This window comes from Protopterus annectens, chromosome 12.part0, assembly GCF_019279795.1.
Source record: "Protopterus annectens isolate FY-2018-M chromosome 12.part0, PAN1.0, whole genome shotgun sequence".
Taxonomy (NCBI): Eukaryota; Metazoa; Chordata; order Ceratodontiformes; family Protopteridae; genus Protopterus; species Protopterus annectens.
Genome location: NC_056746.1, coordinates 1,146,574,479 through 1,146,593,200, shown reverse-complemented (window position 1 = coordinate 1,146,593,200; position 18,722 = coordinate 1,146,574,479). Strand labels below are relative to the sequence as shown.

At 41.3% G+C, this 18,722-nt stretch overlaps 1 protein-coding gene across 1 annotated transcript in view; it reads right to left on the bottom strand.

Annotated features, from left to right (window-relative positions):
• Positions 1-18,722, bottom strand: part of LOC122817037 (transient receptor potential cation channel subfamily C member 4 associated protein) — a gene marked incomplete in the record, with an annotated part of 2,826,501 nt that overhangs the window by 2,512,337 nt on the left and 295,442 nt on the right. Inside the window, 1 exon segment of the mRNA XM_044090168.1 lies at positions 13,060-13,117. Within this exon segment, the coding sequence (XP_043946103.1) occupies positions 13,060-13,117 (58 nt within the window).

Sequence of the window (18,722 nt, the reverse complement as noted above, 5' to 3'; positions counted from 1 at the left end):
AGTTAGCATTTTATATTTTGGAATGTCCAGGAATGTGTTCACAATTGAAAAATCCAGTAATGGCCTCCAGGCCTTGTCCTTTCTGGGTACTAAGAACAGTCGAGTAAAAACCTTGTCCTTTTTCTTGTTCTGGTACTCGCTGAATAGCCCATATCCATGAGGGACGTAACCTGTTTCTGTGCCTCTGCCCACTGATTTTTTGGCAGATCCGGCCAACCGTTTGCTACTGGCAGAGTATGGAAATGGAATCTGTATCCCTGTGGTACTATGTTTAGCACCCACTTGTCCAGGGTTGTTAACTGCCAATTTTGAGCAAAAAGTGCTAATTTTCCCCCTAAGGGTGCTGCCAAAAGCTAAGTGCGTGGTGACGGCAGAGGGAAGTCATTGCGACTTTTCTGTAGGGCTGCGCTTTATCTCCTCCAGATTTGGAGGTAGAAGCACCCCATTGCTTTGACCTGTAAGAGTCTTGTGCCTGGTATCTAGAGCTTTTAGGTCATCTGGATTTGCCCCTTTGAGCTCTGTCAGACACAGGAAAGGACCAATTTTTTGTAGGCCAGTGTCTACTGAATCTTGGTGGCTGCACTTGTAAGAAGTCTTTTACAGTTTGCATAGACTTAGCTTTGTCTTCCATTTTCTTTAAAACCTCTTCTGCCTTAATACCAAACAGAGTATTATGCTGTAAAGGTGCATCCAGTAATTTAGCTTTAACGTGATCAGGCAAATTTTGCTCTTTTAGCCAGGCATGCCTCCTAATCCAGTAACTGCGGCCCTGAAGGATGCCCCTAAGGAATCAAAACCACACTGCAAAGTATGCTTTCCAACTTGTTCAGCTGCATGCAATAATTCCTGCAATTCTTTATTTTCTGCACATTCAGAAATCATCATCATTTTCTGTTTCAGCAATCCCATAACATGTTGTTGATACTTGAGCATATGAAACTGGCAGTTCAGGGCCCTAATTGCCAAGGTTGCAGATGTATAAACCTTCTTTACCCATCTATCCAGTGCCCTTGAATCTCTGTCACAGGGGGTAGGATTTTTCGTTGTTGAGGCCTCAACTCCTTTTGGACCCTGTGAAATAGTTTCAGGGTCAGCAGCAAGGTTTCTAAATAAAAATTTGTGAGAGTCAGGGACCCTGTAATATGTCAGGCTTGCTAGGAGCTGGAGGTAAGGAGTCAGGAGTCAAGCTTGACTCCGAAAACACATCATCCGCAAAGTTTAAAACATGGGGTATGGCTAAAGGCCTGTGCTGAGGGAGAAGGAAATCCCTGAGCCTCTTTTTTGATTCTGAAAAATCTTGACTCTCCCAGTGAAAATGCTCCCTCAAAGTATGCAAGGTTTCTCCAAAAGAATAATCCTCAGGAGGTGACGCAGATGGGATAGATTTCTCTGCATCAGAGTCCTCATAGGGAGGAATAGATAATTCCTAATCAGAAGAAATAGAAACCTGATCTGAAGATTCATAATCAGTGTCTTGCCTAGGACTCTTATCAGGAGGGGGTTGGGAACCCCTTATCAAGGTAATTAGGTCTTCAGCCATTTTGATCTGTTTTTTAGGCATAGCAGCCTGTGCACGTGGCTCATGCTTGGTTTTGTAGCTTTAGAAGTTGCCTTTGTCTTTGGTTTTGCAGCTGTCATCGGTTTTATATAAAAATGTTGAGGTCTGAATACACCCTCAGAAGTCAGTGCCTGCTCAGCGGCCCCAGACCCATCCGAGGGAGAGACATCCGTAGGTACAATACTTTGAGTATCTCGCGGCGTGCCAGACTCCACATGGGGTCTCGGTAGGGGCCTGCGACTCGAAAGTAGCAGGCATCAGGGGCTGCGAAAGCACCTCATGGAGTACCGGCAAACTGGCGACTGGCTTAGGAGAAGCTTTGTCGTCGGTTTTGGACCTCAACAGGTCTCTGTCCTTTTCTTTGCGTTTTTGTGTACTCCGGGTAGTCGGATTGCTATCCAACGACATTTCAGGGTAGTTAAATCTGTTTCCAAAATATTCTGAGGCAAAAATATACTGACGCTTAGAGCGTTGGGTAAATCTAGCACAAAACACCAAAAGCCAGCAAGATAGTATCACCATTTAATCAGAGGCAGAAAAAGCGGACAAAAATGTCCAAATTCAAAAACTCATACTAGTTTCGGCACCAGCCTTCATCAGTGAGTGAAAATAGTCAAAATTTTCCATAATCAACGTCAGTTTAAATATTGTGGTAAACCAATAAAAAGAAAGACATTTGCATATGGCTTCTGAGTTAGATTTAAAGCAACATGACACAGTTGGTTCAAATATATATCCCCATACAATACATATGCTCATAAGCTATAGTTCTGATTGTGAACTAAAATAGCCTAAAACAAATAGTGACATATTGTTTATACACATAATAATAATAATATCATCTTATATTGCATAAGGAAAGGTATGTATAAAATACCATGTAATGAACAAATGTGTCAAAAATGTAAAGTGGATTATAAATGGTCATTAAGACCTGGAGGAAAAAGGGCTCCTAAGTGTGTGATCCAGTATCTTTCTTTATGGCTCAAAATGCCTTGCCATCCTGTCTGGTTTTGCCTATTTCTGGATCACACACTTAGGAGCCCTTTTTCCTCCAGGTCTTAATGACCATTTATAATCCACTTTACATTTTTGACACATTTGTTCATTACATGGTATTTTATACATACCTTTCCTTATGCAATATAAGATGATATTATTATTATTATGTGTATAAACAATATGTCACTATTTGTTTTAGGCTATTTTAGTTCACAATCAGAACTATAGCTTATGAGCATATGTATTGTATGGGGATATATATTTGAACCAACTGTGTCATGTTGCTTTAAATCTAACTCAGAAGCCATATGCAAATGTCTTTCTTTTTATTGGTTTACCACAATATTTAAACTGACGTTGATTATGGAAAATTTTGACTATTTTCACTCACTGATGAAGGCTGGTGCCGAAACTAGTATGAGTTTTTGAATTTGGACATTTTTGTCCGCTTTTTTTGCCTCTGATTAAATGGTGATACTATCTTGCTGGCTTTTGGTGTTTTCTACAAGGTTGGTTGGCCGGGCAGCCGTACGTGCGAGGGTTTGTGTTTGGATCAGTTGGTTTTCCTCGCTGTTGGCGTATTGTTTCACCGTTGGTGGGAGAGGACTCCTTCCTTGAGGCTACTATATATCTTTATTTTCAACGTCAATTTGGATTAAAGGGTTCAGGTTTCTTTTGAAACCATCGTTTATTTTTTATTACTTTGGACAACCAAATTTGGGAGACTTCTGAGTTACTGCACTTATACGAGGTCTGGATTATATTTTGCGACTTGAGGTATTGAATGGCTCTAAAAAGGTACTGTCAAGTTTTGTGGTTATCAATATCTTGTTTACTGATGGAGACGAGCCGACCAGTATAACTTAGGTTTTATGCCCAGGTTAGTGTGCTTGCTTGCATTCTGCCTTTGCGGCAGAGGATATCGGGCTTCGATTCAAGGCTCCGCCATCTTTAAATTTTATTTTGGCTTCATTTTCAAGCCGCTTGTCTTTTGTTTACTACTATTTTGGGGATATATCCACACTCAGACAAGCCGAAAAGGAATCGTAGAGCAAATATTCCGTTCTGGGTCTGATTTTGCTAACTTTTTGCCTTGGTTACATTTGGCTTACAGGTTTTGGACTGGTTCTTTGCAATACTAAACCACACTTCCTGAGCTGGACCTCATTTTTGGGCTTGACATTCAGACTGTTCTCACTTTTTACAGTGTCGGGACTGGTCAACAACAGAACAAGCTATAAGGAATCGCGGCTTATGTGGAACTTTATTTATTGACTGTTTTGGACGTAATATACATGGTTTGCTTTTTTCTGATAACCTGATATAGATAATGTTTATGCATTACTGTTAAATATTGTATTCCACTAAGCGATTATTGTTATTGGTCACTTTTAATGGTTATTATTTAGTTAAACTACATCTAAATAATGTTTTGTATGCTTTCAGCTGAATGTTGGGGCTATAACGCTTGGTGGCATGATTATTGTACTTATTGAAAATCTGACCTGATTCCAATTCAATCTGGTTTTGTCCAGGATTTAGTTCTTTAACATTCTTGGGTCGTTTATATATTTAGTCTGAACAAATACTTTTTGCAGTTATTTGGAAATTTAACTGTCTGGGGGTTGGGATTGGATTTGGTTGTTTTAGAGCGACACTGCTTTTTGGTATACATATACGTATATCCACTGTTTGGGATTTGGATATTTTGGTATGAGTGGGTTTACTATCTGGAGTTTGATCACATTACATGGATCTTACATTCTTTAACTACTCAGATACCATCTTTGGTGGTCATGACAAATATTCTTATACTAAGAAATTTTGCTTGGAACTATATTAATACCAACTTCCCATTTCAGTGATTCAAACTTCTTATATTTACTTTAAGGACTAATTTTGGTCCTTTATATAACAATTATACTTTACAACTGTGTTGGTGGTTGTACTATTTTTAAACATTGTTGTTCTATACCGTAGTACATTATCAGTAATCTTGTACAGTAACAGTGGTCTTGCTCGTGGATACATGTGGGTTTTACATCATGTATATTTTGTCTTGAGCAGCATGTATTGTGCTGGTTTATAAAGTCTGGTGCATACAAGGTTTAGGACAGGTTTTGTTAGTGGTTATAACCATGTTATGGGCACTTTATATTTTCTTTAAAAATTGGTTCATCTTTTTGAAATGTTTCTAGACAACAACATATTTCATTTTTGTGTGCATTACAGTCAAGTAGGTTTTTGTACGGGAATGCATTAGAACTTTTGGTGTACACAGGTTGAGTCAAATTGGTGTCATGTTCATGATACTGTTTGCATGTTACATCTATATAGTCTACGTTATGGGTTTGAACCCCTCTTTTTGATACCAAGTTAATTACACATGGTTTGAGAGTGCAGAGATTCCAACAAGACTTGTTAGTAACTAACTCTATATATATTTTGGTTTTCCATCACTGTTCACAGGACAATATTGGACCTATGTCCTGAGCAATACTTCTAAATATATCTAGAAATTGACAACATTATATTGGTGCTATTTTATTGGCTTGATATTATTAACCTATTTGTCCTTGGATGATTCCTCATTTATACATACTGAGGGTTACATTGATTTGAAACTGACCTTGGTGGTATTTAAACATCCAGGTTTTTTGAAGTTTTTTCTGGGTAGTTCTGGCCCTGTCCCTGCCTATCTTTTTTCATAATCTTTATAATTTTTTGTAATATTGGATTTTTTTGTTTGCTCCTTGGACATCTGTTAAGATAGTATGGATTTAGATAAGATCTTGGAGGGGCTGTGTGCTGATAGGGAAGACTTGGCTATTTTTGGTGTTAACCAAGCCCCAAGCAGCAACCCCACTCAACCTGTTATAAATCCCACAGACAATTGTGAGTTCTGTTTTCGGGATTTGGAAAAAGGTTTGAAAGGATTAAGAGCCAACATTTGGCATCTTCGGCTATTTAAAGCCTATTTACACAAAAATATTGCACCTAGAGGACTACGGATAAAATTGCACCCACTTGTAAGCAGATCTGAAGAGAGGCTTAATGAAGAATGGGATGCAGCACTTAGAGAAGGATCCATGGTTTTTGTAAAGATCCTAGCTTCATATTATGAAAGAACAATAGATATATGTCTTTCAGAAGTTAAGAATCTAGCAAATACATGTAAAAACATGAATCGAGTCCCAAATATTTTGAGTATCTAGACAGGTTGTCCAAGGAGCTAACATCTTATGATAAAATCATCAGAGACAGAAAAATAAAGAAATTCAACAGAGATAGTAATGATTATGAAAGGGGACACCCATTTCAAGTACAACGATCTGTGAGGTTTCAAGATAATGTCCCTACCATGGGCAGGGGCAGGACTAGAAAAGGCCCAGATCCATATTAAAGAATAGGGATCATTTTCAAACAAGTACCTCAGGGGAGGAGTCATCTAACACCGATGGTGAATATGCCAACACTGTCAACTCTCCACTTAAGAAGAAAACCAACACGCATTACCCTTTAGACATGGTAGGAAATCCAGAGGGGGGAGGAAACATAGAAACAAATATATCTACAGATTCAATGACGGGACTCATTCAGGCATTACTCAAGTAGACACACAAGTTTTTGAAAATGTGTTGAATCTATCGGATCATGTATTAACATCAGAACAAAAACAAGTTCTCAATAAAGGGTTAAACTTTGTTCCCAGCTTTTTTTGTGATGAATACCAAACCTCATTAGATGTCATTGATTTTTGTCGTAGACTCAACCTTAAACTGTTTTTTTCAGAACAGGATAGTTCTCATGCTCAAAGATCAACTGATTTCACCTTCCACAAATCATCATTTCAGCCACCTATGAATAAGAATGTAGCGATATTTCAACAAGCGGTGTTAAAGGATTTACATTTTCCTCTTTTTGAAGTTGCTACTGGTAGGGATAACATCACTTCCACCGAAAGAGTGGCTTTGTCAGAACTTAGAAGCAACCAAAATATAGCAATACTTCAAGTTGACAAGGGGGGTGCAGTGGTGATCTTAAACATGGACTTCTATATAAATGAGGGTTTACGACAATTATCTGACAGACATTGCTATATGAAAATGGATATTGATCCAACAATGAAATTTAAAAAAGAGATAGATCTGTTTTTACAATCTGCATTAGAGGAGGGTATACTCACGAACAAAACGGTTCAACATTTACAGGTGAAGGAACCGGCTAGACAAATTCTGTACCTATTACCTAAAATACACAAATCTCTTACACACCCACCAGGCAGGCCTATAGTTTCTGGCCATGGTTCTCTCACAGAACCATTGTCCGCTTTTCTCACCCAATTTCTAAAACCATTATTGTCCCTGGTTAGAGCAAGAATTCAGGATACCACGCAATTTTTGCAAATCATTGAGGATTGTCAACTAGAACCTCATTGGATAATGTGTACACTGGATGTAAAATCCCTCTATACCAGTATTCCGCATTGGGCTGGGCTTCAGGCTGTTGAATATTGGCTTGCCAAATCAGAACTGTATTCTCCGGGTTTCAATACTTTGCTCATTTGTCTTACCGAACATGTTTTGAACAAAAATGTGTTCTATTTCCAGGGTGATTGCTATTGGCAACTACAAGGTACGGCGATGGGGGCTTCCTTTGCCCCCATCTATGCAGATCTTTTTATGGCCTACCTTGAGGAATGCCTGATTTACAACCCTTTACACAATTTATATCTTGTGGAAATAGACATATGGAGAAGATATTTAGATGATTGTTGGATGGTGTGGCGTGCGGATGCGAATTATCTTCAGGAGTTTTTGGAACATTTAAATAACAACATTTGGGGGATTGAATTCTCTATTACATATCATAGAGAGACTATAACCTTTTTGGATGTTACAGTATATCGTAACAGTGATAACACACTCAATACAAAAATTTACCGGAAATATCCCCAGTTTAACACCTTGTTACATGCTCATAGTATGCATCCACGCCACACCATCCGGAACATCCCTAAATCTCAATATCTGAGAATTCGGAGAATCAATTCATGTTCACAGGACTATTCTACAGCCAAAGCCGATTTACTAACCAGATTCCTGGACCGGGGCTATTGTATTTCTGATATTGAACTAGCCAAGACTTATTCGGACAATCAAGAAAGGAAGACATTGTTGGAATACAGGGATAAGAGCAAAAATACTAATAGCTCTCAAGTTAGATTAATCACTACACTTGGTAAAAATCATCAAACTGTCAGGCAAGCGGTGAATCAAAATTGGAACATCTTACTAGCAAATGATTTTTTGAGGGGGATTTTAGACAACCAGTGTTCATTTTCATTTAGACGTGGCAAAACATTAGGCACCCTGTTTTCCCATTATAAACATAAAGAAAGTGGGGCAGCTAAATATAAACAACTCACTATAATGGGGGCAATTACTGGGAACATTCAGGTGTGGACATTGTGTATCTTGTGCTCATGTCAATCAGCTCAAACAATTTACGAGCTCCAATACCAGCAAAGTGTATGATATCAAGGTTTTTGGGAATTGTTCCACCAGCTGGGTTATATATTTGGCTACATGTCAATGTAAATCATTCTATGTTGGCAAGACTTCACGTTCACTACGTATTAGAATTGGGGAACATCGTAGTGACATACGTAACCATAAAGCATCAAATGCATTATACCTACATACAGTCAAACATCCCAGTGCCCAGTTTATGTTTACTATCATAGATAAAATTACAGGAAATAGGCAAAACCAGACAGGATGGCAAGGCATTTTGAGCCATAAAGAAAGATACTGGATCACACACTTAGGAGCCCTTTTTCCTCCAGGTCTTAATGACCATTTATAATCCACCTTACATTTTTGACACATTTGTTCATTACATGGTATTTTATACATACCTTTCCTTATGCAATATAAGATGATATTATTATTATTATGTGTATAAACAATATGTCACAATTTGTTTTAGGCTATTTTAGTTCACAATCAGAACTATAGCTTATGAGCATATGTATTGTATGGGGATATATATTTGAACCAACTGTGTCATGTTGCTTTAAATCTAACTCAGAAGCCATATGCAAATGTCTTTCTTTTTATTGGTTTACCACAATATTTAAACTGACGTTGATTATGGAAAATTTTGACTATTTTCACTCACTGATGAAGGCTGGTGCCGAAACTAGTATGAGTTTTTGAATTTGGACATTTTTGTCCGCTTTTTCTGCCTCTGATTAAATGGTGATACTATCTTGCTGGCTTTTGGCGTTTTCTACAAGGTTGGTTGGCCGGGCAGCCGTACGTGCGAGGGTTTGTGTTTAAATCTAGCACAAAACCAACAGCCAGGCACGTTGTGATCAGGGCCTAGGCAAGGAATACAATATAAATGGAAATCCTTATGAGGTATCTGCTTCCCACAAAGTAATACAATTAACTTTTTCTGACATCGGTATGGAGCAAGAAAAAAAAAGTTTCCTCAACGGGGTACTTAGCTTTAGTGAAGACTTCGGTTCTGAAACTCTAACTCGAAAATTTCAGGAGTCGGACGACCGGCACTTGCGAACTGCTTCTGCTTTGGGCACCGCGCGGCAAGAAAGACTAAAAAAGATGGCGTTGTCTGCTTGTTTTATATCCCTGACGACCTGACATCGTGGAAGAGGAGAACGCAACCAACGCAGGACCCAAAACTTTGGAATTCAGGCCGACTGAGGGCAACCTGCCAGCAGATTACCCAAACGTAATGACTGCAACAGTGAAACACTAAGAACATCCGTGAAACCAAAGGCAGGTCTGTTTCCTGGAAACTATGCCCAATTTGTAATGAGCAATAAAAGTATGGGTATTTGACCATTTAGCATCAATCAATGGAAGCCCTGGCCCAAAAAGCAGCAGAGGAAGACACTAACCTGGTAGAATGGCCCTTTGGATGCACTGGTAAAGTTATTTGACATTTGTTGACCGGGATAGTCCAACTGGGCAAATGCCCTTTTTCAGTGGAGACCTGGGGAGAAAAGCTCCACATTACAATACAAGAAAATTAACTTGATAAAGTAATGTAACCGAAGCTCTCAATGTATGCCCCAACAGATGAAGGGTGTACACTCCTTTGTTTTCAAAACTGGGAAAAACACTGGCAAATTATTTGATTGAGGTTGCTCTCAGAGGCAACTTTTGGTAAAAATGAATGGTTTGTGCATCAAGTAACTCTGTCTTCATGGAAAAGCAAATATGATAGTTTGGACAATAGAGCTTGGAGTTCGGACACTCGTCTTGCAGAAGTTATAGCTACCAGAAAGACCGTCTTCCAGTAAAGAAACTTGAGATCTACTTTAGCTGATGGTTCAAAAGGAGAGTATGCTAAAGACTGCAAAACCACTGTGAAGTCCCAAGGTGGAGCAGTGTCCTTCACAGGAGGTCTGAGTAAAAAGGTTCCCTTCAGGAAGGCCTTGCATAATCTAGATGACACTAATGAAGCATCCTCTCCAATGTGAAAGTTGGAGATGGCTGCTAACTCAACTTTAATAGTGGAAAAACTTGGCCCCTCTTGAAAAACAGGGGAGAGGGCATTAAGAATAGAATGAAGTATGGCAATAAAAAGGATCCAACTTCCTCTGCTGAGCCCAAAAGCAAAACCTCTTCCATTTACTTTTGCAAACCCTTCTAGCTGATGGTTTATGAGGTGAAAAAAAGCTATGTACTTAACATAACATTCCGTCTGTAGTCAATTTTTCACTGCTCCTCACATATGGGTTCGGGTACGAACCATTGGATTCGACTCTACCTTTACTAAGCTTGTGGCAACCAAAAAGCTCATGGTAACTCCCCTTACCCACAACGCAACCCTCCCCATTACCTCAGATCTTGTTTGCTAGCATTATCTCCAGAAAAGAAAGGTATAAAGAAATCGTGTATACGAGAGGATTGTAAGGAGACCATTTCTGGAATATGGAGAAGACAAAAAGGTGGCATAAATTATGTTTCCCCTTCTACCAGAAAACCAAGGTCAGGGGGGGCTTGGAGAGAGAGGCTGTGAGGAGAAATGAAAAACTGACAATACAGATGGAACATTTTGGTAAGTACATAACTTCTTTATCGGTTGTCAATTTTTCATTTCGGCCTCACATGTGGGACAGAGTCCCCAGCTACCTTTACCCCAGGTGGATCCATGGAAGAATACTCCTCTGAACAATCAAACCAAAGGAGGCTCTTCCCCTGGACACCAAATCCAATTTGTAATGAGTGATAAATGTATGGTGATTTGTCCAAGTGTCCGCAGCACAAATTTCATTAATAGATGCATTACTCTGAAAAACTGCTGAAGTTGCCATTGCTCTGGCTGAAAGAGCTCAAAGAAGTTTAGGAAGTGCTACATCTTGTCTGTGGCAGATAAATGTAATGCAATCAGATATCCAAGGTTAAGCTGGCGAAACAGTTACTGGTCATCCCTTCCTGGGACTGGAAAAAGAAATGAACAATTGAATTGCCTTTCTAAAATTCTTTTGTTGCATGTAGATATAAAAATGCCTATGAACATCCCATAAATGCAGTACGTAGTCTCCTCTGTTGGGGAAGATGATGAGAAAATGAATGGTTCGACTGATTATTAGTTTCCAAAACTACTTTAGGTAAAAAGGAAGGGTTGGTACGCAAGGAAACCCTGCCTTTTTGAAAACAATCAGGTATGGAAGCAAAGAGAATAAGGGCTGAATTTCTGATATTCTTCTAGCCGAAGTGATTGCTACTAGGAAAATATTTTTCCAAGATAAAATTTTAATGTCACATGACGCTGCAGGTTCAACAGGAGGTTGCACGATAAAACATCGTACCAAATTAAGGTCGCATGGAGAAGGATCTTTGTGTGGTGGCCTTCACAATAAAATTCCCTTCAAGGAGGTTTTGCAAAGCTTGTGTTATATTAGAGACAAACTATCATCCCCAATGTGAAAAACAGACCGCTAACAACTGTTCTTTGATAGTAGAGGCCACTGCCCCAGTTTCAAAAAGATGAGCTAAGAATTCTAGAATGGAATGAACAGGGGCAGTGTAATGGTCTAAATCACGTTGTTGAGACCAGATTACAAATCTCCTCCATTTGCTCTTGTACAGCTTTTCAGTGGATTGTTTATGGGAGGATATCAAAATACAGTGGAGAGGAGAGCGTAGGTTGTCTGGCTATAAATGGAACTGGAGGAACCAAGCAGTCAGCTTGAGGATGGACAGAAAGGGATGAATCATTCCCGTCAGGTGTGACAGAAGGTCTGGAGTAGGTTCCAGAACCCATGTTTTTCCCCAAAGGTGAGGGCAAAGAAAGGGGAACTAGATTTGTTGAAGCCAAAAAAGATCAATGAGGATTACTGTTCTCTTCAACCTGTTTGCTTTCAATAGTAATTTAGGAATCAAGGAGGTTGGGGAAAAGGAGTAAATGAGACCGGGGCGCCAATTGTGAGTGAGAGTATACCTCGGGGATTCCCCAGTTGGGGAGGATCAGGGCAAAGTAGCTGCTGCATTTGTTGTTCAGGGGGATGCAAAGAGGTAGCAGCAGGGTTGGCCCCATTTGCGGAAAATTTCCTCTGCTATTTCCTGCTCAAGGGACCACTGGTGAGGCATGAGAATACATCTGCTCAATCTGTCTGCAATCACGGATGTGCACTGCTATAAGAAAACGGATGGATGAGAATGCCCACTGTCACACAGAGATTTTCAACTCGGGAGTTATGATCTGGTTCCTCCTTGCTTATGTACCAGAGCACAGGCATGTTTGTCCAACTAAATCTCCATTGCCCTCACAGGAGGAGCAACCTTAAAGGCCTGCAACACTAGGAGCACTGCCCTCACACCTCTAAGACGTTTATGTGCAAATTGGCCTCGTCTGAAGACCAGGTGCCTTGAATGGTCTTTCCCACATAATGCCCCCCCCAACCTATCTGGGAAGCATCTGTGGTCACAGTTGGTTGAGGGGAAAGAAAGAGTACACATCGTGTTACCTCATCTGAACGAATCCACCATGACAGAGCTGTCCAGCAGGTGTCTGTAATGATTATCTGATAAGACAGCTGATGGATAACTGACCACGGTGCTGTTAGAACACACTGTAGTATATGCATGTGGAATCTTGCCGACGGTATCAAGACTACAGCAGCTGACATTGATACTAAAGCTCTTAAGACATGACGGGCAGCTATCCTCCTTTTCCGAAGTAATGTTTGTGTCTGGTGTCTGATCGTTAGTACTCTGGATTGTAGTAGTCTTGCAATCATCTGATTTGTGTCCAAAATTGTTCCTACGAGTTCCAGAGCTTGAATGTGTTCCCAGTGAGATTGTTTTGAAAATTATCATCTAGTTAATATACTGGTAAGGTACGGAACAAAAAGAAAATACAAAAAAAGACACTTAAAAGCACTCATACTTATACACAACAATGCATTCTGCTGTTCAATAAAACAGATGTCTCATCTAAAAGCAGCAAACTATACCTACTTTTCGGTTTCTTCTTCTGGGTTACAAGTGTCGGCCTCATAAGAATTTCCACCAACAGCTATTAAAAAAAAAATTGACAGCATTTTTTACATCAAGAACATACTAAAAAGGCAAAACAATGTCTGCACTGCAAGTTCCTCAGTTTGAGCTACATACATCAACTTTCTTTCTCACATGGCCTCCAACGCATAGGTCTCAGTTCTTCTCTATATAAAGATAGCTACGAGTTCATATAAAGACGACCACTTTACAGAAGGCAATTTTCGTGGTCTTGTACATTTACATAAATGCATAAACTTGTATAAAAGAAAATCTATGGAAAAAAGAAAAATACACGATCACTGTTTTAAGCAATATGCAGGGCAAATCTTGGAATCTTATCACTAACAATGAAGTGCTACTGTTATTCTAAAAGCGTCATAATAAATAGAAATTATTGTAATCAGAAACTTAGTGCAACCTGATTTCATTAAATTTCTGTAAGGAAATAATTATATCCCTTTACATCATACAATGTACACATATGGAGGAGATATCCTTAAAAATGCCTGGCCCCACTGTATATCCCTTTTCTAATATTTACCTACTTCAAAATGGAAAAATAAGGAAAATATAACCTGTAAAACAGTCAGTATGCCATACTAGTCTTCTTTTGCTGTATGAAAGTTTAACTTCAACCACTGAACAGTGAAAATTACATACCATACCAATACCAATACATTTGTAAAAAAAGAAATGGGGCAGCCATTCTCAGCAACCTCTAGGACGACTGTCACAGGCATCAGTAACCCACCGTAAATAGAACTAAACTGACTGGAACCCGCCCCTCACACACCTTTCCATCATGCATCAACTTCTGTTATAATGCCGAGTTCAGAGAAAAGGTAATAAAACAAGAAAGACAGAGAGAAGAAATAATTAAATATAAGCTACAGCAAGGGGGATACTGGGAGGATATGTAATCAATAGACATTCCAGAAAGTACAGTTGTGTACAATTACCATAATTGCAGATGTTCGAGTGTATTCACTGTTGCAGTCATAACCTGTGGGTTATCCCTGCTGTGGTAGCCCTCGGCCGGCCCGAATCCCACAGTCAGTGTTTTTCTGTGTTGGCTGCTGTCACATATGCCTGACGTTAGGTCGTCAGTGCTATAAATGAGAGCAGCCAATGCCATTACATCAGTTTTTCTTGCCCTAACCCGTACAAGGCCCAAGTAAATATGGTAAAGTGGTCCTGGTGGCTAAAAGCCACCTTTTGAAACTTATGTCTTCCTAAAAAAAGAAGATACAAGGGGGAAGGAGGGTGGGAAACTAGGACTGCAACAGTGAATACACTCGAACATCTACATTTATCGTAAGTGTATACAACTGTACTATGTTCTTCTTGTTTCACTGTTGCAGTCATCACCTGTGGGAGGATTCCCAAAGCTAAGGATAGGGGTGGTAGGCTTAGTAAGAGACCTAGGAATGGGTCAGCATGCCCTGCAGAAGCAAACCCTGACCTAGTCTTAGAAAATAGAGGTAGGTGGTAATGCTTGGTAAAGGTATGGACAGACGTCCAGGTGGCAGCTTCCAGGATGTCCTTGGTGGGAACTCCTCTGAAGGAAAGCTGTGGAAGTGGAGAGTGCCCTAGTGGAATGGGTTTGAACAGACTTGGAGGGGGGGGGGGTTCCATGCAATCTGTAGCAGAAATGGATACAGTGCAATATCTATTTGGAAATTGTTTGAAAATGGGCTTCCTCTTTGCCCCTGGGACAAAGCAGACAAGTAGTTGGTCCATCTTCCTGAAGGGTTTAGTATGGTCCAGATAGTATCTGAGCTGTCTGTGCACATCTAGTGAGTGCAGAATTCTCTCCCCCTTCTTTTGAGGGTTAGGAATGAAGGTGGATAGATATATGGCCTGATTGAGAGTTACATTAGATACCACCTTGGGCGCAAAGGAGGGATTAGTCCTCAGGGAGACCCTGTCTGCATGGAAGATGATGAAGAGCTCAATGGCAATCAGTGCCTGAAGTTCTCAAACTCTCCTGGCTGAGGTGATAGCTAGGAGAAAAACAGTCTTCCAGGAGAGGAATCTTAGTTCTGCTGAAGCAGCAGGTCTGAAGGGTGGTAAAGTTGTTTTTCCAAAACATAATTCAGATCCCAGGCTGGAGTGGGTGGCCTTCTGGGAGATACGATATTAGAAACCCCTCTGAGGAACTGTTTAATCAAAGGATGGGAGAATAGGGGCTGTTCTGTATCAAAATGAGCTGAAATGGCTAAGGCGTGGATTTTAATAGAGGAGAAGGAGAGGCCACTATTAAGTAGCTCCACTAGGTAAATCCAGGATAAGAGGGACAGAAAGTTGCGAGATATTGCCCTCTCTGGACTGGCTCTAAGAGCAAAATCTTCTCCATTTTCCTGCATAAGATTTTCTGATGCTGGGCCTTCTGGCCTCTGTGATGATGTCTAGGACCAGTTTGCTTAACAGGGGCACCTTGTTTGCCTTTAGAGTATTTGCCATGCTGATAGTTTGAGAGTCTGCAAGTCGGGGTGCAGCATTCCCCCCACCCATCTGAGTTGAGGTCTGAGATCAGGGGAAGCTGCCTGGGAGGTTGTAAGGTCAGGCTGCGCAGTAAGGGGTACCAATGGTGTCTGGGCCAATCTGGAGCAATGAGGATGGCTTTTGGTCTCTCCTCCCTTATTTTGATCAGTACCCTTTGGAATAAGAAGTAGAGGAGGGAATGCGTACACAAAGAGGGCGTTTCAGGGAAGGCCAATGCATCCACCTTCCACGCAAGGTGGTGATATTCCCTAGTACAGAATTTTTTCAGCTGATGGTTGAGGTGTGAAGCAAAGAGATCCACCTCCAGAGTCCCCCACTCCTGAGTGATCTGTAAAAAGATTTTTCTGTGGAGCTGCCATTCGTGGGGGTCCAGTAAGTTTCTGCTCAAGTGGACTGCCAGGGTATTGTTGATCCCTGGTAGGTATTGGGCTATCAGGTGTAGTCCCATAGAAGAGGATGTCAGCCATAGGTTCATGGCTAGCCTGCACAAGGGTAAGACTGGGTCCCTTCCCTGTTTGTTGAAGTACCAGATTACTGTGGTGTTGTCTGTTTTGATAAGGAGAACCCCAAGCTTGAGATGGCGTTTGAAGGAAGTCAGAGCCTTTTGTACTGCCATCATTTCCTTCAGGTTGATATGTAAGGGAAGGTGCTGTGCATCTCAAAGACCTTGGGTGCATCTGCCGTCTAAGTGAACGCCCCAAGCTGCGTCTCGGGCGTCAGTGGTAATGGTCTGCCCAGCTGGGTGAAGGGTGAAAGAAAGACCTTTGTTCTGAGTACAGGCCCTTGCCCACCAACAAAACTTGGCTCTTATACAAGGGATCAGAGAGAGAGAGAGAGAGAGAGAGAGGTCTCAGAGAGTGCTGACACCAAAGGTTCTTTAGGTACCACTAAAGTGTTCTCATATAAAGCCTGGCCAGAGGAATTAGAAGGATGCAAGATGCCATGTACCCCAAGGCATGGAGGAACTTCCTGGCAGTGAGGTGAGTTCTGGAAGCCAGCTGGGTGAAACAGAGAGGCAAGCTCTGCTTTTCTGCGGATAGGAATCCCATTTGGGATGCTATGTCCAGCAGTGCTCCCAAGAAAATGATCTTTCTGTAGGGTGTTTGCTTGGATTTTTTCTTGTTGATGATGTACTCTAAGGAGGTTAGGAGGGTTTTGATAAAGAGGAGGTCCTTGAGGAGCTTTTCTTTGCAGTCTGCCTAAATGAGGCAGTTGTCCAGATGAGGATAAATTTGCATATTTTTCTGCTTGCAGAAGGCTATGGCCAGGGCTAAGCATTTGGTGAATACCCTGGGAGCAGTAGATAAGCCAAAGGGTAGCACAGAGAACTGAAAGTGTTGTGAGCCTGCTCTGAAGCGAAGGAATTTTCTGCAGGATTCCCTTATGGGGATGTGGAGGTATGCATCTTTTAGATCTAGGGTTACTAACCAGGCATTTTTGTCAGCATAGGCAGCAGCTGCTGTAAGGTTAGCATTTTGAATTTGGGGACCACCAGGAAGGTGTTCAAAATTGAAAGATCCAGGATAGGGCACCAAGTACTCTCTTTTCTGGGAACCAGGAATAGACTGTAATAAAAGCCTTTGCCTGTTTGATCTGAGGGGACAAGTTCTACTGCCCCTTGGGATATGAGAGTTTGGACTAGTTTCACTGCCTCAGCCCACTGATTTGGAGGCAAGTCTGGGTACCCTCTTAGAACTGGGAGTTCGTTGAAGGAGAATTTGTATCCCTGAAAAATTATCTTTACGACCCATTGGTCCTTTGTTACATAGAGCCAATTTTCTTTGCAGAGTGAGAGCCTCCTCCTAGCTTTTGGTGAGAGAAAAGAGGGCAGAGGGGGGAGAGGGAGTCATTGAGAGTTTTTGCCATAGAGGGATGGCTTAGAACTCCCTGCCTTTGGAGCAGAAGTGGTCCACTGTTTGGTCCTCTGCTGTACCTGGGGTGGGAGTCTGGGTGGTCTGTCCCTGTGGGGGCTTACCTTGTCCCCATCTGCTAGGTGCAGGAAATGACCAGTGTTTTGAGGGAAAACTCCTGCTGAACCTAGGAGGTTGTACGTGAAGGAAATCTTTTACTGTTTACATACATTTTGCTGCGTCTTCCATCTTTTTAAGCACCTCTTCTGCTTTTTCTCCAAACAAGCGGTCCTTACCCAAGGGTGCATCAAGTAATTTAGATTTGACATGATCAGGGAGAATTTGTTCCTTCAACCATGCATGTCTCCTAATGACACATCCTGACACTGCTGCCCTGCTAGAGGCTTCCATGACATCATATCCTCAGTGTAATGAGTGTTTAGCCACTTGACAAGCAGAGTGCAGTAAATCTGCTAAGTCTTTCAAACTGGCACAGTCAGGAAAGATAGACATTTCTTATTTTAACGGTTCCAAAGTGTGTTGTTGATATTTTAACATGTGGAACTGACAGTTGAGGGCTCTAACAGCCACGCTTGCAGAGGTCTATACTTTTTTACCTCATCTGTCCAGAGCTCTAGAGTCCTTGTCAGAAGGAGTAGGATTCTTTGTAGAACTAGCCTTAGCTCGTTTTGCTCCCTGTGTAATGACCTCCAAGTCTGCAGCAGGGTTTCTGTACAGGCACTTGAGAATCTGGTACTCTAATACCAGTCAGGTTTTCTGGGCGCAGGTGGGAGGGTGTCAGGAGTTAAACTGGATTCCTGGAAGACATCATCAACCACCTCTAAGATAGGAGGGATGGCCAAGGGTCTGTGCTGGGGCAGGTCTAGAAACTCTCAGTCTTTGCTTAGATGGAGGGAAGTCCTGGAATTCCCAGTGGAAATGTTCCCTGAGGGTTTGAAGGGTTTCCTCAAAGGAAAGATCATCTGGTGGTGAGGCAGACGGAATGGATTCCTCTGCATCTGAATCCTCATAAGCAGTCAGAGGATGTTCCTCTTCAAACTCTGAATAATCAGATTCTTCAGAATCCTGTTCTGTGAGTATATCAGGAGAAAGATCTCTCTTCCTTTTTGAAGTTGTGGCCTGACTACCCCTGTTAAGGGAGATCAGATCCTCTGCCATTTTAAGCATTTGAGTTTGGGGAGGAGGAGCAAGAGTAACATGGTAGCTAGAGGTAGTTTTCCTGGGAATGGCCTTGCCTCTAGGCCT